Source organism: Epargyreus clarus, unplaced genomic scaffold, assembly GCF_041222505.1.
Source record: "Epargyreus clarus isolate Ecla_fem2 unplaced genomic scaffold, WU_Ecla_fem_2.2 ptg000023l, whole genome shotgun sequence".
Classification (NCBI taxonomy): domain Eukaryota; kingdom Metazoa; phylum Arthropoda; class Insecta; order Lepidoptera; family Hesperiidae; genus Epargyreus; species Epargyreus clarus.
In genome coordinates, this window is record NW_027332230.1 from 13,618,930 (window position 1) to 13,644,329 (window position 25,400).

The 25,400-nt window shown below is 35.5% G+C and overlaps 1 protein-coding gene across 3 annotated transcripts in view; it reads left to right on the forward strand.

Moving 5' to 3' along the window:
* Positions 1 to 25,400, forward strand: part of LOC140751634 (neurotrimin) — a 131,482-nt gene that overhangs the window by 71,783 nt on the left and 34,299 nt on the right. For all 3 annotated transcript variants that reach the window (XM_073085605.1, XM_073085606.1, XM_073085607.1), the window contains exon 2: positions 1,132 to 1,379. In XM_073085605.1, the coding sequence (XP_072941706.1) occupies positions 1,301 to 1,379 (79 nt within the window). In that variant the 5' untranslated portion in view covers positions 1,132 to 1,300. The remainder of the gene's footprint in view (positions 1 to 1,131; positions 1,380 to 25,400) is intronic.

Consider the following 25,400-nt stretch of genomic DNA (forward strand, 5'->3'; position numbering starts at 1 on the left):
GAGTCATGCAGCACATGAACATCCGTAGTCAACGCCAAATGGGATTTGATTACTACTGGAGATCCATAGATGCGCCGTTACTTCTGAGAACTAACCTGGAATGCCTCAGAAAAGTATATCTCTCTTACCACAAAAAGTGTGCACTTTATTGCTAAATTACTATCACAATCAAGTACTATTTTGTTACGTGGAACAGAAGTATGTACTTACGTACAATCCACATATCTACTATAGTTATGTGCTATTAAAAATATACGACGTATATAATTTTAGTAACGCCCGTATCAGTATTGTAAAAGTTATTTTAACGAATTGTAAACCGAATGGGATTTAAATACAAATGATATTCACTATTTATTTTACCGAAACAATCTCGATATTCCGATAAACTTGTATGCACACAGCGATAAATTTATACACCGAATCATTTGTAACAAAATTGAGTTTGCACAATGAGTTTATTTACTAGCCTAGAAATAAAAGGAATTTGAAATGGTTAAACAATGTGAATTGTTAATATTGTTTTGGGGTTTGGGCTTACTATTGGGTGGCTATTTTTTATGAAAGAAGTACTATATATTTATTATAGTATTATATATTTCACTTATGATAAAATAATACTGTCTTTATTTTCTTGCCAATATAAAAGAACTAATTATTAAGAATCGCCAAGGATACTCTATATATTTTTTATTAAGTACTTTTGGGTAATACTAGGGTCTTTTTAATTTCAAACAACCGCAATATTAAGTCTCAAACCATTTTAGGGCACTTCTCCTGTCGGGCGTGATTACGCGCGCACGCACGTCTTCTAAATGCACGTATAAATGAACTCGATGCAGAACGCTTTGCGACCCCTGTGCGTTTGTGGATGAAAGGATAGGATGCAAGTAGCACGCGTGTGGGTGGAACGCTAGCGCGGGCGTTAACACGCGTGACGTGAAAGACGCCCTTGTTTTTTATATTTTAATGTACTTACAAAAACATTATGTGTTTACGTACTAAGAACATAGTGATGAACTAAAACACTTCTTTAAATAAAGAACACTGACTTATTATATAAGTGTTCGTCTCAAAGCATTTTACAGGAAAGTTCTCGTATTAAAATTGAATCTTTTCGTTTTGTTTCAGATGTGACCGCACTTAGGGAGCGTGAAAAACTTGATTAGGGCCGACTACAATGTTGCCTGTGGGATCGTTTCACGGGAAGAGGACGATCAATGTGCGCGGGTTTCAGTGAAACACAAAAACAAGTAAAAATGTTGGTAAAAGCCAGCGTCAGTTGAGCTAAATAAAAAAAATGGCCTGCAAAGGTTTCGGGGGCGAAGTGATCGGCTTTTTCCTGGCTGTAGCGTTCTGCATCACGTGCCCAGAGTATGGTGAGTTGTTTTATGTTTTCCTAGTACTAAATGTTCGGTCTGGATTCATTTTTAAGTTGTTTAAGATTTTAGAGCACCGTTAATATTTAAAGACATTGAATATGCTGAATATACGGACCGTGGCAGACAAATAATATTTTTACCGTATGTTTTGCCCGACTGCAAAAGGTAACTTTTTTTGTGTGTATGTATGTACCTATGTATCATTCTTTGTTCCCTACAGTCCATGAGTTGACCGATTTTTACATATGAGGTGTCATTGATTTTTTATAAATATTTGGCGTGATATAGGCTATATTTTTTAAGTAATGTTCCAAATATCTAAACAATGTATTCATTAAACATTGAACGTACATTATAAATTTAAAAGCTAGTTAATAAACCTATTACTTTACTTTATTTTAAAGCAAGTTAATAAATCTATTACTTTACAAAAAGTGAAGGTAGTTTTCCTAGTAAGAATCATTTGTAAAAGAAAAACGGCACGATTTCGACAGATACAGCAAATTCATTTTATCAAAGCAAAAAAGGAATACAAAAAAGATGCTTATCTACATCTCCCGGGAGCCCTTGGGCCCTTAAGGAATTTGGTGACTTGCATTTCAAGATCAAACACCATAGCTTTCAAACAGAGCTCCGCGTTTCGAATCAAAGGGATTTATGAGGATTCGTAGAATCTCGCGGTGCTAAGGGCTACTTTGTCACAATGATTTTGTCTCGGGAATCTCGTCCTTTGATGTAATAAAGTACGTATTTACAAGTACAGAATGAGACTACAAAACTATAAATAAATCTTACTTCAGAATAAGGAAGTTTGTGAGAACAATGTAATATAAAAGCGCTCCTTTATTTGAATATTGGAATAAAGTAGCAAAAAAGTATTCAAGCAATTAGCACAATTTGACACTGTAATAATCAACTCAACCACACCAAATGAAGCTTAAGTTCTAATGACATTTTTGTAACGTGTTTGTAGGTTGACTTGTTTAAAATCACTTTTAATTTCGCTCATGATCTTGCATGTCAAAGGACGTACAGCAGGTTTAAGCGCCACTGTGTTCCGTTTTGTAACGTGTTATAAGAGAAGAGAAGCTTATTCGATGCGTTCCAACTTAGTCCACAGGTGTAGGAACTGTGAACGACCTCAGGTAGGAATCTAATTTCATCTGGCAGTTGCTACTTACTATCATTTGGATAACATGCCCGTATGCTACTTTTATACTATAAAAACGACGCCATAAGTCATAAATAGATATAACGCACTAACTTTATACCGTCTAAAATTTTAAGGAACTTCTAAAATATTTCAAGAAGCACTTACATGTTTTAATGTAATACAAAAACATAAACATAAGCTAGTTTGTATCACAAACAGACAACCCTAATTCAATTGTATAGATAGCTTTACTGCAGTAGTCTTATATTCCAGTCACGAGAGCCAACCCTAAATATATACTACCCAACATTAGGTTCCTTTGGTAAATGTTTTCCAGATTCTGCCTTAAGTTGCAAGACTTTTGAACTTGTGCCAAGAGGATTTCAAGTTTGCTACCAGTACAAATTTGTACGTAAGTACAAAAACATTTTTTCTGAGTTTTGTTAGGGACATTAGGGTCTAAGCTCTAACCGAAAACATTTAAGTATAGTTACGAATGTTTTATATCGTGACTGGTAAGGGAACCCTGGAGAACTCCTCTAGGATCCAATGAAAATTCAAATTCGATTCAGCCGATCACGCTACACATACTTAGATAGACATACGAAAATATTTTCGTATTCGTACGTTTGTATCTTGAAATTGCTAGATTTTACGAAATCATGAATATCTAAACAATCCAATAATTGGACTGTTATTATTGCAATTATTGTAGGTATTGGCAGTATATTTTATAGTATACCTATTAATAGCACGCAATCCGCCCGATGCTAAGTAATTAACCCCAGATAGGATTAGATATTCCTGCCTTAGGTCGGCCAAAGATGCGCCGCTAAGCCCGAGGACTAAGCTGGAACGCCTCAAAAAGTATGTCTCCCTTACCCCTTTCTTCAAACCAGAACACAGCAGCGCTAAACACTACTATTAATAGGCAGAAATAGGTGTGGCGGTGGTGCCGCAGAAGTCGAGTTCTATTATTTTACCTCATCTACGTCATTTAAATTACCAATTAAAATAAAGATTAGTAGAGCAACATTGTGTATGTAGCTTGAAACAACATCGTTCTACTAACGAGGTTACACAAAGACGGAATGCACTCATTATAATTAGAGAGTATATAAATTAACTAGTACAGGAATGTTTGTTTTCATTACCTACTTTCTCTCGTACTCTTGAGTCTGTTGTCATATTACGGTACTTGTAACGTCACATTACGTTATGCAAATGAATACTGGTATAAATACTAAGGGCACAAAAATCTAAATTTAATCGATCATATAACTGTCTACGGGAGGATTAAATTTGGAACCCTCTGCTTACAGGGTTTAGTGAAATGGCAAGTGGTACAAGCTTATATCGGTAACGATTATGTTCATCAAAATTTCACTCGTCAACCTATTATTATACCACTCCTTGATCACGACACTTCTTTCAGAGTGAAAAGGGTTTAGCTAGTGCTAGCCAAGTGCGAATTAGTAGACTACACATACCTCTGAACTATAAAGAACAATTCGGGAACACGTAATATAGCCACTTTGGCAAAAGAAAATATCTCTCACTAGGCGAGGTGATTGTACCAGGGGAGCAGCCATGTTCCGATATTCACAGGTCAAACTTTGTATATATATAAGATATTGTGAAAACTTCAATAGCGTGATTCAGAGATATAGCGCCATCTCTTGACGAGATGCGGTAAGTTGCCGCAGCCACATTAGTCTACTTTATCGAAACCATAGTCGATTCCAAACATTCCTGGGAGGAAAGCTATTCGTTCCACTTATTTATTCTCCCCACAATCACATCTGATAACGCCTCAGACCATTAACTATAACGACCTCTACTGAAAGTTATGCGTCACCTTTGATATTTGAGGTCATGAGTGTAATCAAATTTAACTTGGTCTGTTTGGAAATTGCCTTTTGATTTGCGTAGATTGTAATGAAGAAAATCGTAAATAAAAGTGGTTTTGGATACAATAGAGGCATTTTAATGAATATTGGATTAAACTTTTAAATTAGGACAAAAAAGAAAGATTGAATTTGCATTTGAATTTGTAAGTGAGGACTATCCAGCTTGCTTTTGTGGTTGATGATGGTTTTAAGTCGAAACGAAAATTTTATGTTAAATGTATCAATTCAATCACTTTCCTTCTGTTTATCCCTTGGAAACCCAGGAATAAATAGAAAAGTTATAAATTTATAACTAAGCAGTAACTGAATGTTTTAAGACGATTAGATATAGAGTATCTACCCTTAGTATGAGTTTTTACGTTTTTACAAAAATGACTGTTTTTGTATTTGTTACGTATTTGCCAATACATTTCCATTCAACGCCCTTAGCGGACTGTATCAGAACTGATTGGAAATGTATGGGCAAATACGTAAACATATACAAAACCAGTCATTTTTGTAAAAACGTAAAAACTCATACTAAGGGTACAGAACCTATAAAACATACCTTATACTACTTATGACAAATATATCATACATGAACAGTATAAGTCCTGTATTACTGATAAATGCACCGTTTAATATATTAAACCTACAATTGACGAATAATCGTACGTCAATAAAACTTGTGTGCCAGCTTAACGAATACGTCAATGTATCTGCATTGACGTATCAATAATCAACTGGAGGTATTAAAACAGATTCAGGAAATATTTACTTACGGATTTTTGAGGCTTACGTGCACGAAATGTATGTAATGGTAATATTGTTATGAATATATTTTGGGCTTTTATGTATAGAACTAGTAAAAAAAACGTGCAATCCACCTCATCATCATCAACTATTGTCCCACTGAGGGGCACGGCATAGTCCACCGCGCTGGCCAAGTGCGTATTGGTAGACTTCCTTTAAGATATTTTTTTTATAAATCTCTCAGGTGCGCAGGTTTTCTCGCGATGTTTTTCTTCACCGTTTAAGGAATAGATGATTAATTTCTGGTACGCACATAACTTCGAAAAATCAGAGGTGCGTGCCTGGGTTTGAGCCTCGATCGAGAGGCCGAGTTTCTTAACAACTAGGCTATCGCAATCCACCTGTCATCTATCATATGTGTATGACCATGACCTCTTTACCTATCGCTATCATCTATCTATGGCCATGACCTCTATTATCAATGCCATATAAGATTAGAGTACTATCAGAAGACGGTTACAGATTCGCCACTGAGGACTAAGTTGGAATGCCTCGAATAAGTATATCTATAATACTAACAAATAAATAATGGTAAAGAAAGTAAGAAAAAATTGCCGAAATAGGACAGTCCAGTATGTTCGAGGGAGGGAGGGAGGGTTCGAGAGACGAGGGGGGTATTTCTTAGGAATCAATGTATTGTTAATCAAATCTTAGAAAACATCCAATATATAAAAGTCTCATAAATAAATTACATACAAAACCGTATAACTCTAAGAATACCATTTTCTTTCTATTAACATTTTTATTGAAGCGCTGTTTTTGAGATGAGCATCGGAAACTTTCCTTTCATATAAAATAGCCTATTCAGTAACAGAGCCTTTCAATTCTGATTTCACTTTGTCCAAACTCCATTCTCTAGAAGCTAGTTTCTCTATGACCAATATTTTATACTAAGTTCGAAACAAATCCACTATAATACGGAAGGTTGGTATCTGTTCTGATCGCGGACTCAGTTCAATAAATAGTTAGGGTTACTCAATAAAGGACAGTGGACTCCGATGTCCCATTGAAAGTATTGGAATTTCACTTATCAGATCCCACGTTGGAACACACTTAACAAACAAAGGCCGTGTAACGTATCCTTTACATAATGACATTCCACAATAAAGCAACAAACACAAGTTTAGACTATTTCACATTCACGTAGGCTAACCAGCCCCGCAAATTGTTCCCAAACCCAATTATCGTAGGGCGAACCCGAAATTCGAGGGCGCATCTAAATTCCTTTCGAAAGTTTTACTAACAAATTTAACTGAGACAAAACTAGTTTCGTTCCGAATTTTGACATTGGACATTTAAAGCTGTTTACGCAGGTTAATATGTATTTGCTGAGGTAAATAAACACGTCTGAATCTATTTATGCAGACTGGAAACTTAAATAAGGTTTGAAATTAGTTTTCTGATTGCATGCCTAATGCGCCGCTAAAGACAGTTGTTTGAAACATAAATAAAATCGTGAATAGTAAATATTCGTGAGTTTATGTATACATAAAAAGTTTTATAAGACTTTGATATTTGTATCTATAATAGTAAATTTGTAATATAATAAGTAACAAACTTAACATTTATTTACAAGGGAAATGGAATGATAAATTTCTATACATTTCTCTTACCGTCTTCGGACATGCAACCTATTATATATGGTACTCCCATAACTTCCTAATATCCTGAAGACTAAAGACATAATATCCTGAAAGGAATTAGCCGACCGGTTTAGTCCAGCTGACCATTGAATATTGTTACTTACAGACTACAGATTCTCTTATACAATACATGTAGCAAACAACCGTGCACTTAATATTGGGTGGCAATTGCTCCTATGGATATCAACCCCATATAAGATTATAGTCCTACCGACCGACGGTCGGCCACAGATGCATTGCTACTCCTGAAGACTAATTCGGAACGCATTGAATAGGTATGTGCGTTTAATACTGTTGTGGTTAGGTGAAAAATATGTAGCAGCGGTATTTAACGTTAAACAGATCTACCACTTTCAAATTCCCTACATTTCATAATTTTGCTTTATTTTTGGCGCTTTCCAAATATTGTCATGCGTGCTCCCGTTCAATGTTTTTCAAAACGTCCTTTAGGCGTTATCAAAAGCTGTTCAATGGTCAATTACGTGACACGCTTCCGCGAATCGTACTACACGCTCGATGTAGTCGAATAAATCGTTCAATAGCGTGACACTAACTTAGGGGTGACGTGACGTCTCTCTGCATTTTCCGATTTCGCCCTAGTTTTGGTTCCATCCCAATTTAGAACGTTTTCCGAATCATACATGCCAATTTCGTCTTATTTTTATATTTGTTCTGATATTTCCTGGTATATTCTGAGTCATAAACGTTTTTCGGATTGTCCTTCAGGCATCAAAAAAAATGTTTATGGTCAGTTACGTAATATTGTACCGTGAATGGAACACGTGCTCAGTGTAGTCGAATAAATCGTTCAATAGCGTGACACTAACGTAGGGGTGACGTTTCTCTGCATTTCCCGATTTCGCCCTAGTTTTGGCTATCTCGATATTTTCGGGAAAGTCTCGATACGTAAAATCGGTAGTAACCGCTTTCCAGTACGTTGCATTTCCGAATTTTGTCTTGCATTTGGATTTACACCGATATTTCCTAGCATGTTTTGGTTTATGTTTTCGAAAAAGACCTTCAAGTATTATCAAAATTGTTCAATGGTCAGTTACGTGACACATTTCCGCAACTCGCTGCGGTCGAATAAATCGCTCAATAGCGTGACACTTAGTTAGGGGTGTGTTTATTTACATCCGGTATTTCTCAAGTTTTACTCCAAATATGTAAATCGTTTCCATATCGCTGCATTTCCCTAAATCACTGTACTTTTTGTCCTACGTCAATTTATAAAGAAACCTTATACGCATAATAAAACTTAAAGAAGTTTAATAATTATGGCACTTCAGACTATCTGAAAACTACAATCTTATCGTAGTACTTTATTTTGAGGTAAATAAACATCAGGTATTTAATTGTTTATCTCATTGAAATAGGTATTTGCTTTGGTAATTACGTTAGCAAAATGTATCATCATAACATAACTTGGGCTCGTTATTATTGTCGGAATCCGAAGAATATTGACAATAAATAAATTCCCCTAAAAAGTGTTTGTTAGGTGGCAGCCCTACAGTAAGGTCAGTTTTTATTGCCACCCCAATTGTATTTATGGAGCATAAAGTAATATAAAGCTTACTTATTAGCTGTTATAAAATCTTGATGGAGGTATGGTCTGCGCCGAGATTTTGTATTCAAAATTATTTAATGGTTGTATTTTGAGTTTCAGTCGTCATAGTTAAGTGAAACTATATAGCGCAATCTGCGCCATGAGTGTCGTGGACACATATGATGATTACACAAACACCCAGACCCAGGACAAATATTCTAAATTTCGATGCTTATTTGGCCGGGAATTGAACCTGAAATAGAACTTTTAGATACCAAACTACTATCGTGACAGATGTGCTACGTTTTACTGACATCAATAAAGAACAGTTACATTTTACAATTTAAGGTAATAGATAATTGCAACTGTAACTGATATTTACAAAATACAATTGTACATTTTAGTTCTTGTTTTAATATCTGTAACGAGCATTAAAACGAATATGTACACGACTAAAGGGGAGCTTTATGATTCAGCTAAATGCTAGCGGGTTAGACATTGGGGAGTAGATGTGACTCGGCAGATTCTAAACATTCTCGTTTCACGGGATTTTGCTTGCTTTGCCCTGGTATCGAGGAATTTGCGTTGCTTTTAACAGAGCTTTAAGAGAAATTTTAAAGGGGTACCATCAAAACTGTCTTTTATGTTGCGTTTACTAGAAAACCCGTAAATGTCAATCATTTTGTTTTTCGATACAAGTTCCGTATACGTTATTTCTTGCGTTGTTATGTCATTGTTTTTATCCATAATCGTCTACGACCTACTTATTAAACAAAAAAAAAACCCTAACTCTTGTCTATTGTAGGTGGTAGAACCTTTTGTGGTTCGACTATTTATTTCTATTTCTCGCTAGAAAATCTGTCGTTTAGCTAACTCGTCGGAACTTGCTAAGTACTCACAATACCGCTCATGTGGCTGACTCGCGGTTTAACTAGAAGGGTTACCTTGGACACACGTAGAAAGTAAGCCAAGGAAAGTGGGTCAAAGGTAAACTACTACAGTTTGTAATTACAGCGATTGTAAACACGTGTTTGTTGAAGTGCAGTAGGCAGTGTTATTAGAGTTTGCATTCTGAACATTACGCCGGCTTTAAAATGTTGCAAAAGTATTAAATAAATAGTGTGCCGGTGTATATTTTATTGCGAATGTTCGGACAAGAGTGTTTTATGTTTCTGAAAATGTATATATTTCTAGAAACATGAAATTTGGCACCGGATTACTTTATATTAAGTGGATGACTTAGTAAGGATTTTTGGATATTTAATGCTTAAGAAATTTAGCTTTTCTTTAGCTTTCTCTAATTTAGGGGATGAACGTTTGTGTAATATATTATATATTTACATTATTTATAATAGGTAAAATGGTGGTTACAATGGGTGTACTGCATTATGCACCTACATACGTGTTATATTGTATGAGTGACTTTATTCCATATAAAACTCCTTTTGTTATGAAGTTATTAGTTTCCGATGTCGTGGTTAAGTTATATTAACACATTCTGTAATGTATAAGTAATTTGCATTTTATTATAAACATGATTTTAAAGTGGAACCCTTCGTGTATCGAGATCGGCAACACTCGAAGTATTACTATTTTTTTATTATTACAAGAGTTGTTAAGTGCTGTTGTGTTCTAGTATTAAGTATATGGTAAGACATAGAACTAAATCAGAACGACTTGTAAAAGGGGGTCATTGAAACGTTAGGGTTTTGTTCTTTTTTCGTGGGGAAACCCTGCATGGGTATCTCTCAGCCGCAAGGGCAGCGGAGAGGGTATACCGTACTCCTACTGGCTAAAACCCCACGGTATTCCTCTGGAATCCCTTTGTCGGAATAACGCGTACGCTAATTGCACATATCTTTTTTTTTTTTTTTCTTAACGAGGGGGAAACCTTCAAAAGGTACCCGACGACGTGGGAGCGACGCCGGGTTATGTGGGATTCTTACCGCACTAAAACCCCCCCGGTGGCCGTCCTCAACGCTTGTTGGAGAACTCCGGGATCTCCGACGGAACGCAACCGGAGTCCTCCAAGCGCGATGCCCCGATCGGGCTCTGCCCTGGGGGAGCAGTCTTCGCTCCTCCCGCACCATTTGGTGTACACGACGCTATGCGACCACACATACCGCCGTCCTTCCCGGGATCGCTTACTGGACGGCTAGAGCTCCCACTCTTGCCGCCCGCAACCCCGGAAGCCCCCTTTTAGTCGCCTCTTACGACAGGCAGGAGTTACTGTAGCCCTATTCTAGTCCCGAAACTACAGGGACAAATTGCACATATCTGCGGTCCCGACGGCGAGTCCTTTGGGCTAACAAGCTATATAAGGGCAATCTTATTTAAAACTTCCATCCTAATTGCGGTGGAGTGTAGATATCGATGAGTAGCAGTGACTAGTTACCATCAAATAGACTGTACGCTTCTTTGCAACACCCATAAAATCATGTTAAATATGCCTGTAAGATACAGAATTCTGAATATAAAATGTTAAACAATTTTATGCACCAAAAAAGCAAGTGGTTCTCAACATAAAATTTGCCTATTACAAACTTTACCCGTTTTTGTTTGCACAACTGTAACTGCTATTAATTTTAAACCGTTTCGCTTTCAACGAATCGTAAACGATTATTTTGAATTAGTGCTGTGTAATTTGAAAAGTTTTCCGTTCATTACAACCCGGATTATTACTGCAATCTTAGTTTTACGAATATGACGTGTAATAAATTTTGAAAGGTTAACACCTCGTATTTCTACTTTGTACCGTAGTATTGTATACAAGTGTAGTGCTGTCAATTTGGGTATAAATAATATTTCTTAAAGTGCGTACTCTCGAATACTCCAAGTTATTCACTGTTAAGTAAGGTATTATTTAACAAGTACCTGTGTACTCCGCATACCTAAAAAAGTAAGGTTTTATAATAAAACGGCTTTACAAAGACTTTGTAAAGTCTTCATTTATGTTGTAATTGTGCTAAATGTTTCCAACGCGAGCTGAAGTGATCCACATGAGCTGAACTGAACGCTCACTTCAATTACGTTACAAAAAAGTCCTTGTACCTTACACGTTTAAGTAGTGTAACTCCTTTACTTCCGTTAAACCTAAAAGGCATCAATGGCTTACACGTCGTCCGTAAGGAATCCTTCCGATAAACCGCTATTGGTTGAGCGTCGGCATTATCCGGAATGGTCTGCCGAAGCCGGCACGTGCGCGCTCCGCTGAGCGCCGGATCACTCGCTTAGCTTCGGCCGTAGAATTAAAAGCTCCAAGTTTCAGGTTGAGAGCATTTTTATATCGTGCCAAAGTTATGCAGGGCAGTTTTGAAAGAAAACTTATTTAAGACTTGACTAAGTTAGTTGATGTGATTGGTATGTAATATAGTAAAGTACATTTTATATCTCGTTCCATTGCAAGTGGAAATTAATAATAGGTAAATAATTAAATGTGTTCTACAGTTACATCTCAATAAGAATTTCCTCTATAGCAGATAAACAAAGAAATGTGTAAACCAGATGTTTAAAGATGTATAAAGTAGTGTAAATTACTGTAAATGGTAGAAGTGTAGAGACATTAACACGCAGATGGAGAGAGTGTAAAAATAACACGAGCAAAAATTATCAACAAAAAAAGTACATTAAAAATTCTTTCAGACACACAAAGTTGGGCCGTAAAGAATTGTTGTAAGCAGGCGCGATAAAAAACGTAGTAAAAGTCACGGACGCGAGCTCATTACAGCATGGAGCAGCTCTTACGGCCGGCAGTCGGTTCGCGGCACGTGTTTACAGTCGACATAATTACAAATTGTAGATTACCTTCGACCCAGTTTTCATATTATTTCCGACGGGCCCACGTTGCAATGCAATCAAAATAAATGTTTAGAGACCGGCAGAATTTAAAAAATCGATTCTGTATGCATATGAAGGATGTTTTTGTAACAATAAAATGCTAACAATAAAATTTTTCTAACTTATGTAGTAGGTACTTGCAATGTAAATTCAGATGCGTTTTGACTAATATGTTCGATATGACATGATAAATTAATTCGTAATTGAGAATACAAGTAATAAAATCGCAATTTATATTGCAACTTAGAAATTTATTTTGTTTGGTAGCTTTCTAGTTTCTTAAGGTTACAATTTTAGTAAATGATGGACTAAAAAAAATGAACTGTTGTTCGTTAACTCTGTATATAACGTATATGAGTAGAGAAAGCACTTCCTGAAGTGAACTTCTAAAAGTAATTCCAAAATTTTTATGGCTGTAACATCGGAAGTATACCGCGATGTTTAGTAAAACGCAGGATTTACAAGTATAATATTTTATTTTTACTGCGGCGCATAACATTTTGATTGGGGCGGCACTAAAATTTGACCTCCGGTTAGGGTTGTCACCTAAAATGACACACTCTTATATTCTGAATATAATTTATTGTATGTGAGCTCAGAAAAGGATAAATTTTGTTTGTGACTATGTCTGTCATATCATAAATATTTATATTTTATATCCAGCTTCCCATACGATTGACTCTGCAAAAATGTAAATGTAAATACATTTTCTTTATAATGCATTAATTAACTTGACTATTTTTATATAGATTTGCGTTTTACCGCAGCATAAAAGTTTCAGCAGTATTACTCACAGAAACCTATTAAATTTAATAGAACATTATGATGTTATAATTATTAGGGATATGCACTTTCGGCATAAATTTAATTAATCAGGTGCCAACCCTATTATGCGTCACGCAATCGAATGATTATTATAATATTATGTTGAGCTGAACGCATACGGGCAGAGTGGCCTTCTGTCCCTGCGGAAGTGTAGCGTATTACCATAAAAAACAAAATCGATAAAAAACTCTTCTAAAATGTATTAAAAATTAAAATATTATTTTTCGTTCGTAACCATTTTCTTTGTGATGATACTTATATTGATTGGATTAACATTTTATTTTAGTTATTTATTTTATATTGATCTGTGCGAATTTTGTGTATGATTTTGTGTGATTTTTTGAATATTGTATCATTAAGTGGTCGTTTGTTTTTTAACTATTAAATTAACAATTAATGACCTGTGTTGTGTTCAGTTATATGTTAGGTAAATGTATGTTCTTTTTCTTTCAAATATGACACATATATTTAAGATAAAGTATGTGACTCAGTCATTAGTGTTTCTCATTATAATTTAATTTAAAGTAATCTTGTACTAAACTTAAAGTCACGCAAAAGAACTATTACACGCTTAGTGTACTACACGAATACAAAATTTTATGTTACGGTGAATTAACATAAAAAAATTATTATTTTTTTGTGCATTATTCAGAAAAATGAAAATGAATAATGCCTACAGTCCATCTAATGTTATATCGTCACTGCTGTCGTGGGCATTATTAATATTGTATATGTGTCCTATAGTCGCTTTTTCATACGGACGACACGACAAGGCATCGGCACGGCACTGACATCGACAGCCAATCACTTCTTTTACACGCTTCAAACTAGAACACATACCTACTATGTAGACAATCATATGTCATTACAATACGAGTATCGAGGAGCTTGCATTTCACCTGATAATGAGTGGTCACATCTACATATGGCTATTTTTTTATCACGCCGTCTAACGTACATATAATAAAGCGATTGACAACGCATCTATTTTTTTTATAATATAGGAGTAGCGGACGAGCATGCAGTCCACCTGATGGTAAGTGGCTACTGCCGCCCATGGACATCTGTAATCAACCCCAGATAGGAATAGATATTCCTACCTGAGGTCGGCAACAGATGCGCTGCTACCCCTGAGGACTAAGCTGGAACGTCTCGAAAAAGTATGTCTCCCTTACCACACCCTTCAAAACGGAACACAGCAGCGCCTAACACTGCTGTTATTAGGCAGAAATATGTGTGGCGTTGGTGCCGCCGAAGTCGAACCACAAAGGGTTCTTCCACCTTCAAGGTCTGTCTCTAATTAGCTTCAGGTAAATTTCCTATTCTACTGGGTTCTTTACAGTTTTCGATACCATCTTAGGCTTATTTTGCTACAATAATACTAAAAAAAATCTCCCTTTAAACCAGTGCAGTGTAAGCGCGATGGATAATAAAACTCTACCCAATATTTAGACGGCAAACTAATTACACTGTATGCAGCGACCTACTTCCAGATTGTGTCGTTAATACGAACCAATGCTATTATTTACAGTAATAAGTTAACATAGTTCGCGATTTGCGTACCAAATAACACGGAATGGAACTTTCGAGAAATTCCAAGTCATAATTTTATTGTGCAACCTTATTACGTAATAAAGTAGGGAAGCGATGCACGAACTACTAAATGGTAAATTATTTAAGTTTTGATATTATAGCTCTATAATATCATATATATATATATATATATATATTTATATATATATATTATATACATTTGAGCCTAACGATAAAGCAGACGTGCTACATGATGGAAAGTAGTCAACGTCGCCTATGAACATTTGCAACACCAGAGGAGTCGCCAATGCATCGCCGGCTTTGAAAGAGAGCTCTTTTTGCACCTTTTTTGAAGAGCCCCATGTCATAGCGCTCCGGGAATACCTCAGGAGGAAGTTAATTCCACATCTTGCACGTCTGTGGCAAGAACGTCCGTGAAAACCGAACCGTGGAGGATCACCACGGGTCCAGTTGGTGTGGACGGAACTTCATCCTTCGGCGAGTGGTGCGATGGAAAAATCACCTAGTTGTGATGACAGACCCGACACCACCATCACACCTATTTGCTATATTTTGGTTTAAAGAGTGTGTAAAGAAGACATATTTTTCCGAAGCATTTCAGTTCAGTGATAACGATTGATTACAGACGTCCATGGAGTGGACTGTTTGTCTGCTACTCCCATATTATATAAAATAAAACCCATACCCAACACTAAACCATAAAAGAGATCGCCCCTCATGATACGTAAAGTAACGTCCAAACAGCTCAATTCGGGTCAATTCGCAACCATGCAGAAGTTAGGTAATATTTGATTGTTTGTGATACGAATCAGCATTTGTTTTGGCACGCTTCACTCGAAGGTTACGTAAACATGGGAATACGTTCCGCTAAAAGTTTATTCTGCTTTCCAGGTCAATTTTGCTTTTAGGTCTGTGTTTGAATGAATCGATGGGTCTACTTCTGTAAAAGTATTTTAATATCGTTGTTAGGGTTCCGTGTTCCGAAAAACGTAACGGTGCTCCTAAGGTTCTGTCTGTAGACAGTTGATTTTTTTACAAAATAGTATAATGGTGGCCGCTATAACAGCAAATACCAAAAATAAAAATAACTTGAAAATAAATAGGGGTTGCCTTACATAAACTGCTATTTCTCGTCGTTTTTCTCTTTATTTATTGAACCGTAACAGATAGACAGTTAAATTTTTCACATTGTATTTACCTACTTCTATGGCTGCTATAATTACAAATGCTAAAAACAAAAATTAAATGAATATTTGGTAGTCTGGAATTTTTCAAGGGTGTTTTAGGTGAATAAAGTTAATCTCTATACATATAGCCGCAGCAAAACAGAACAACCTTATCTAAAAATATGTCCATATGGAGCAGCCAGAAATGCAATTGGGTCAATCTGACCATTGTGTGCTAGAAGTTGTTGCTCGTGTGTTATTGTTAGTGGAAATTTCAATATTGTGTTTTACTAAGATTACTTTTCGTAATTGTATATCGAAGCGTTGCGTTTTTCAGACAATCATACAGTCCACCTAAAGGTAAGTGGCTTCTGCTGCCCATGGACATCTGTAATCAACTCGAGATAAGATTAGATTCCTATCTGAAGTCGGCCATAGATGCGCAGCTACCCCTAAGTTCTATGCTGGATCGCCTCGGAAAAGTAAGTCTTCCTTACCACACCCTTCAAACCATAACACAACAACGCTTAACACTGCTGTTATTTGGTAGAAATGGGTGTGGCGGTGGTGCCGCCGGACTCGAACCACAAAGGGCTCCACCACCTTTAAATTACAGGGTTCATTAAGTGTTTCAAACTTCAAGGCACTTAAAAATCAATGAAAGATATACTGCAGACCAATTAAAAACCTTCTAAATATTTCTAGCTTTTCAAAAAGGTTTATCTGTGTCCGTTAGTACCATTCACGAAACAGAAAACATCCCACTATGGGGCTATGAGTAGAAAGAATTATTATTTTTTTTTATTTTGAATTTACAAGTTGTGTTCGAGTTTGCTCGTTATCGATATTAAAAAAATACATACTTCTGGATATATATGACTCTGTTCAATGCACAAGCTTAAGCGCTACACACTACAGAGTTAAACCATAAAAGTCCTCAGGCGTAACGTAGGTATTTCTGTGTTCTAATTTTGGTCTTGGATTGTTGTACGGCTAAGACTTACGTAGGCTTTCGACCTTAAGCCTCAAAGGTAGCAACGTATACGTAGTCGATATTGAGTACCTTTAATCCCATTTAGGGTTGACTACAAGATTACACACAGCAGTTGCTTCACATCGTATAGGTCATAGTCTACCGCGCTGGCCAAGTACGAATTGGTAGACTGGTAAACTTTATACAACCTGGAGACCTTTTTTGAGAACTTTCAGGTGTATAGGTTCTCTCACGATGTTCTTCGCCGTTTAACCAAGTTATAACTTCAAAAAAAGAGGTTCGCTATTCGATCGCTATATCTTAGCTTAGCGATCGAAGCTAATGATTTAATTTGGATAGATATGTGGTTATTTGACAACATATCTTACAAGGAACGTTTTAGTATAAAATACATTACGGTTATTTTTAATACGCACAGAACTTGAAAAATTTAATGTGCATGTCTAGGATTCGAACCACCAACTTTCGAACCTTCCAATCGAGAGGCCGAATTTCTATCCACTAGGCTATCTGCTTTTTTGCCTACAGCAATAACCACTTATTATCATGGACTAAGAATCTTGTTTGCTACATTAATAAAAGATTAATAAAATGCAGCGCTTACTTAACTTCAGGTGCGTGCTCGCTACTTCCGAACCATAAAAAATATTTGAATGTGACCCAAAATAATGAAAGTAAGCTTTCGTGGGTTAGCGCTTACATGCCACGTTTTCCGTGACTTGCATATTCCGATACTTCACTTAATGTTAAGCGTTGGTATTATACTGGTTATTATGTGTACTTGTATATTGAACCGGCAATAGTCGATGTAGGTACTTTTTAGGGTTCCGTACACAAATGGTAAAAACTAAATTACTAACTAAACTTCTGGTTTGAAGGGTGTGGTAAGGGAGATAGGCTTTTCCGAGGCGTTCCAGCTTAGTCCTCAGGGGTAGCGGCGCATCTGTGGCCGACCTCAGGTAGGAATATCTAATCCTATCTGGGATTGATTACAGATGTCCATGGGCGGCAGTAGCCACTTACCATGAGGTGGACTACATGCTCTTCTTCTACTCCTATATTAAAAAATACTAAAAATAAAATCTTGAAAATAAATGGGGGTCGCAAGTTACAAGTAATCGCTATTTTTCAGGTTATCTATTGAACCGTAATAGACAGACAGTGCAGACTTTCACAATCCATTCACTTGTATGTCTGCTAAAATAACAAAATAAATAAAAAAAATGGTGTGCGAGTTCGATTCGCATTTGGACAATTTTTATTAAGGTTTCCTTACTAATGTATTTTTTTTACATTAATACTCGTTATATACGAGTAGAAACTTATTGTAATTATAAGCTTTTATTAACCTTGCTTTGTTTGTTCGTATGTATGTGAGATTCAAATCTTGCGACTAACCTCAACCGATCGAACTGACATTTTGTATGTCTTTTGTTTAAATGACAAGGCATTATTTGATGACATATTGAGATCGTAAATCCAATATAGCGACGCCACAAGATAGTGAAGCATTTTTTTTTTTTTGTATTTCCACCACATGAGTATCAAATAAAAGGATTTTCTTAGAATACGAAAAGAAAAAAGATTTCACTGATTTTTTTTACATTTATTTATATCATTTTGATCTGTAGGAAGATAGTTATAATTTCATAATAATCAATCTGAAATGGGATTACACCTAAAATTCGCCAAAGAAACATTGTAAGCCATCAAAACCAAGTACGAACGCCTTATGTTAGTTTAATAGTGGTTCTAATAATCGGAAACAAATCAAACATAATAATATTATGAATAAGTAAATAAACGATGTAAAAGCTAAAATTACTATTCCCCATAGTAAATAGATATTGCTAATACAAACACCAATCCGCAAAGTAAATATTAATATTTATGATAAACACACCATAATGAATATGGTATACCTAGAACTAGTAAATTACTTTATTTACTCTACCGTTATCAAAGTTTGTTTTATTATTATTTGTGTAGTAACTAATGATTCATAAAAAAAATAATTAACTTTTCACCATAAAATATGTTTCCTCCACGGTTCGGTTTGCACAGTCATTTTTACCGTACGTACGTGTACCGTACGTGCAAAATGTGGAATGAACTTCCTCGTGAGGATTCCCTCAGGACTATGATGTGGGGCTCTTCAAGAGGGGTGTAAAAATAACTCTCCTTCAAAGCCGGCGATGCATTGGCGACTCCTCTGGTGTTGCAAATGTCCATAGGCGACGGTGACTGCTTTCCATCAGGTAGCCCGTCTGCCTTATAGTTACGTTAAATATAAAAAAAATCCTTCAAAACGGAACACAGCAGCGCCTAACACAGCTGTTATTAGGCAGAAATAGGTGTGGCGGTGGTGCCGCCGGTGTCGAACCACAAAGGGTTCACCTTCAAAATCAAGTATACACAAATCGTTTGCCATATTTTCAACTTTCGATTTTTACAAAATAAAGTTTCTTAAAATTTTTTTTGTATTAGTATTAGTAAACTCTTTAAAATAAATAAATCTTAATCAAAAACTAATCACACATACAAAAAGTAAGCCTTTATGCTATTGAAATGGCATTTTAATACACAATTTTAATGTTGTATATTATATATTTTTTTCTTTCGCTTGTCTTTATCTTTTCCCGAGGGCGAATGACTATAATTCGTAAAGTTTATTGCTTATTTCATGTCCCGAGAGCTGGAATTCAATCAGCTTTTATTGTAGAATTCAATAACAAACAAAATTACAGGTTTTATTCAAAGTTTATATCTACATTTCCACTGAATGGCTCTTGTATTGGTTTAGTTACTTTTCGATTGCAAGTTAGAGTTTTTGTAGCAATTGATTAAATGAAGTCCTTAGATTTATTATTCTGGGAAAAGAGAGAAGTGATAGCCTTATGGTAGAAATTCACAAAATGTTATCTTTCAAATGCGTATTGCTAAACTTTACAGCTTTAAGAACGTTTTTTTAACAATGATTTCTCAGGTATGCATATTTTGCCATGATGATTTTATATATTTTTTCACGTTTTTCTTTCACCGTCAGATTAAATTATAGTTAATTTCTAATACACGCATAATTTTAAAAACGAGGTCTGTACCCTTACCATGAGTTTTCAAACATACTACAATTTTACGTTACGTTTACTGAATCCAATATTCTGTTCCGTTTGCTTCAGTAGACTGAGTAAACGTTACAATAAGTAAGTGCTCAAGTCTTTCTATCTGCCTCACATGTTCGCAAAAAAGAGGGTCAAAACATAAAGCGCCATTTTCTCAATTTAGACATTTAATGTTACGTTGCTGACACTACACTATAGTTCTGATACAACCCGCTAGGGCCGCCGACCGAAAATTGTATGGGCAAATACGTAAACAAATACCAAAACAGTTATATTTGTCAAAACGTAAAAACTCATGGTAAGGGTACTGAGATTCGAACCTCAGGCTGCTCAATCCGAGTTCAACCATTAGGCTATCACTAAAGTAAGTAATATAAATTTGAAACATGAAACACGGACTCATTCTGCCATGAACATAATATTTATCATGGTTTAAGAATTAACTCCACGTCCGGCGTTCAACGTTCATAATATTAGGATTTACATTAGCTAACCGCGCCCTCTGCTGGCGATTAGCAAATTGTAGTGGATTACGGCACTGCGACAAAGTAGAGTTAATTTACTATTCACAATTTCGTATTAAAAAGTTTCTGAAGCTCGATTAGTATTCCACTGTATTAGGTAAGGCCTGATAATTATGGTTTAAAGCTCGAACTCGCCTTCCATGTAGTAAATAAGAATTTGAGATTTCCCTATAATCTCGGGACTAGAATGGCATGGGATGAGCGAAAACAGCTTCTCCAGGGCAGAGCCTGATCGAGGCAACAACAACAAACCTGTAATTTGAGAAAGAATCTTTCGTGGTTTGATTTCGGAGGTTCGGGAGCGTTGATCACCGTTATATTCTATTTCGTGATGGTAAAGTGGTTTAGGTCAGGGAAAGGCATATGAGTACCCAATTTTAACACAGTCGGTCCAGGAGCCTTGGAGTAAATTTGCTGTGATAGACGGACGGACAGACGCACGACTGATCCTATAAGAGTTCCGTATTTAATTCTTTCGTACGATAAAAGTATGTTATTTAGTCATTTAATTAAAGAATTCAACTTTTATATGTATATGCATATGTAATATACATATTTTTTTTATATAATATAGGAGTAGCAGACGAGCTTGCAGTCCACCTGCTGGTAAGTGGCTACTGCCGCCCATGGACATCTGTAATCAACCCCCGATACGATTAGATATTCCTACTTGAGGTCGGCCACAGATGCGCTGCTACCCCTGAGGACCCTTTAAACCGGAACACAGCAGCGCCTAGCACTGCTGTTATTAGGTAGAAATAGATGTGGCGGTGGTGCCGCCGGAGTCGAACCACAAAGGGTTCTACCACCTTCAATGCAATGTAATTGATGTTTCATTCTTGTCAGACTTAAAACTAATAGATAAATATATAAAACTATGTACAAACCTGCTATAATATTCCATTACTGGTCAAGGACTGGATTAATTGGAGAAATTAAACTAATTAAACAATCAAACCGGGCTTAACAATTAAAGTCTTATTATTACGTTACTATGTTATTATTTCAAACAAGTACTTACCATTGGAACATTAAATAATGAAATAAGTTTTAATAACTGATTTCAATGAAGACAAGGGAAAATAAATGTTTAGACATACATAAAACAAGAAATGTTCACTTCAAAGTATAACTTTAGCATTCCTTGCTCTAGCGGCTTTGAGGGGCGGTCCGCCCCGGGCCTCCGATCCTTGCGCCTCCAAACACAGTTGCTAAAAAAAGGTCGTCAGAATCAAACAATCTATGAAATGTGTATCACTCAGCGAAATAAAAAAGGTCATCGAATCACAGGCGAATAATTCTATGACACATTCATCATTATGTAATACAAATAAACTTTTTAGACTTTTGGGAGCCTACACTCAACTTTCCGCCCCGGGCTTCCGACAACCTTAGTCTGCTACTAATTCCTGTATTATGAGTGCCATCAACACACACAAATACCAGTACAAAACACCAGAACCCAAAACAGAAATCTAAATTCATACTTTGTATATTGCCTACCCGGGATTCGAACCTAGAACTTTTCGCGTCAGACATGTGCTGACTGATTTGCCGTGTGTCACAAAATTTTTACAAACGGTGACAACACTAATCACCTAAAATTTGTAACACCATTTTAAATCCGCCCCATTTCTCAAATTACAAACCAAATGTAAACTAAATGGATTACTATACTAACCGTATACGTTAATTACGAATAATTAATGCAGGCGTATTTCCACGCACGATAATATTACCCGGGGATTGAGCTGTAATCATTACGATATTTATTCGCGAATCGCACTGCTGTATGTTTTAATTACTTTCGGTCGGAAAACTGCTCGTTTCCAATGTTTACGACCACTGATATCCCTTACTTTATAGTGGGCGTGAAAAGGGGATATTTAGCACACGGTAAACAAAATTAATTTTGCACAAAAATAAGGAAATAATAGAGCATTGCAGAATGGTGGTGGTGCAGGTTTTGGCTATAATCTAGTCTAGTCCTAGTTATAGAAATAGTATTCTTGCAGTCTATCTGATCGTATATATTCTCTGTCAGTGGATGTCTATAATCAACTCCAAAGGATAGGACTCCTACTTATGATTAGCTTCGGAGGTGTCGTACACTAAGTACTAAGTTGATTATTCTTGTGTACATTTTTCTGGTATGTAACATTGCTGTGTGAGGCTGGAAAAGTGTGGCGAGGATGACGTCACATTGGAACCGTCGAACCACAATGACTTGTACTATTATTTCGGTAAGTAGGTAATACTGATATTAGTGTCTACAAACTAAAAAATAAGTATTCCGAATAAAATAATATCTAAAATAAACATAAAACTAAAATAGAAGAAATAAATCTATAACATTTGTTACACAAATCGTGAAAACATAACACGAATCCTTTTCCTTGTACCCTCCGCAAGAAACGTCGAAAATAAATCTAACTTTGCTTTAACAAAGTTATATTCGTAGCCCCTTATCTAATACTCGTATATGAACAGTTTTTGTAATGAATTTTTAAAAAGGTGACCCACTTTCCTCGCAGATAGGTAGAGAACATACGACTTCCTGTTACATGCCATTAAAATATAATATTTCAAAGATAAACAAGCGAATTTTATGTTCACAACGTTTACGTTTATTTCTGAAACGGTACGCTATAATTCTAGAGGCGTCCGAACTTTTAAAGTTATAAAATGTGATACGAGTAGAATTTGCTTTTGGTTCAGCTGTATCGATATATTATTACGTAAGTAATATACTTTTCTACCTTTGTGTAGTAGTTTTAAACTGTTGGCCTTTAGTTTGATGGGTGTAGTAAGGTATGTTAGTGTCTGTTTCGTTTTAGTCCCCAGGTCATTTAAACTTTATGCCTGTGTTATGATGGCAATATTACACACTACTGTGTAGGATGGTATTATCCTTGGGAGAGGGTTTTAGAGAAAGTCAACCTTAGTTCTGACTTCGATCATTTTTGGGATCAATTAATATGGGGGATGCTAGAGAACTGTTTGATTTATAAATATATAAGGAGGGAAATAGTTTTATTATATTTATATAATATATCCAGTTAAAATAATTTGTCACTAATCCTAATTGAAGATACGAGCTTTTGAAAATGAAAACGATTAAAAACATAGTATCACATTATACCACTATACCTTGATTAGCATTTAGTTCCGCTATCCTGTATATTTTTATTTATTTATATATCACAGTTTTAAAAATATTTTCGAAAAATAATTAAATCGGAATCCTATAATAATTTGTAACTGTACTTTATTTTTTTTAATTCAATTTTTAATAAATGTTATATTTTGTACTTACTAACTTGATTTCTATAAATATTAGTATTGAAAATCGTTTCCTATATCAAAGGCAACGTCACGTGACACTGAACCCTAATAGTGTAGGATCAATAATAAATTCATGTCGTAAAACACCATAAGAAAAGACAGTCAATACTGATAGGATCCGAACATAACTAATAAACATAAGAAAGCATATTCGTTTAGTATTTTATGTTGTTTTTATGGATATATTTCCGAAACAGAAACTTATGTACATAAAAATATGTTGCTTTAGGACGCCTTTTATGTTTATTGGAAACGGAATGTTGTTATTGAATAAACATATACACGAAGTAGTAAAAGAAAAGCGCAATAATATGATAAAGTCGTAAATATGATTGTGTTGCACATAAGATTGAGTAGTATCTGTCTATTGGATATGATATTCCATATTAATAAAGTTTTGATGAATCGCTTCACTTATTACAATTTAGCAAGGACATGATTGCGCTTATTATGTTCCACTACTGGGTAAACCTTAACTGTAGGAGGACTGGAATGTACCAAACCATTGTTCCAAGGCGTAGAGGAAAGTAGGTTTTGGTATTCAACCCGTATTGGATATTTAATTACATTACGGATTATGGCGTTAATAGCCTTCGAAGTACGGAATTGCGCATGTTTAACCGCCGATGGTCACCCATCAAACCCATCTTACCTAATACTTAACTTTTAAGTTCGTTTTCGATGTATTCAGGCAGTGGAATCATACTTAGCCTTATTAGGATATTACACATACATAAGCAAATACGAGTTTATTTCCAAGACTAATGACAAAGCTACTGCCTATTTCCGTGGAATTATTATTCATAACTCCGCGAATATGTATACAAACGAAACAAGGAAAGTTATATTAACTTGAAGAAGTTAGATTAGCGTTTACACAAACATCTAGCTTGCTTTACATTACATGATAAAATGGTGACTTTTAAAACTTTTGGTTTTTGTGACTTTGGTGGCATATGACGAACTTAATAATACACGGTCAAATATAATGATTCTAAATTATAATACGAGAATTATAAGAACCCGACCGCATACAAAAATATGGCTTATGTCACTCAAAATTTAGGTGAATCCAACGACATTTCATAATTACGGTTAAATCCATTAAGCCGTTTGGCTGCTGGTGCTACAGAATGAGATATACTCGTATATACACTAGACATGCATAAACATTTAAAAATTTCAGTGAACCGTAAAAGAAACATAACTTAGGATACATTTTTGATGTATGAACTAATGAAAGCGTAGAGTTAGCACGCTACGATATTTCGTAGCACTCGTAGACTCGTAGCAAAGTTGCGTAGTCGTAGCGTAAATCTAAGACGTAGCAATATTGACATAATTATTCTATATCGACGTATTTCCTCCCAGTGCACTTGATAAGTGTGAATTATATAATTTGATTATTTTCAAGTTATGTACTTGTTATACAATATACTTGATAAATTTTAATTTATAATACACAACTGTTTTGTTGTTAAACTAAGGTTAACTCGATAAGTGTGAGTTATATAATTTGTTAAATTATGTACTTGTTATAATACTTTATACTTGTTAAATTTAATTTAATTCGATTGTATGGTTGTGTGAATATTTACATAAAATAT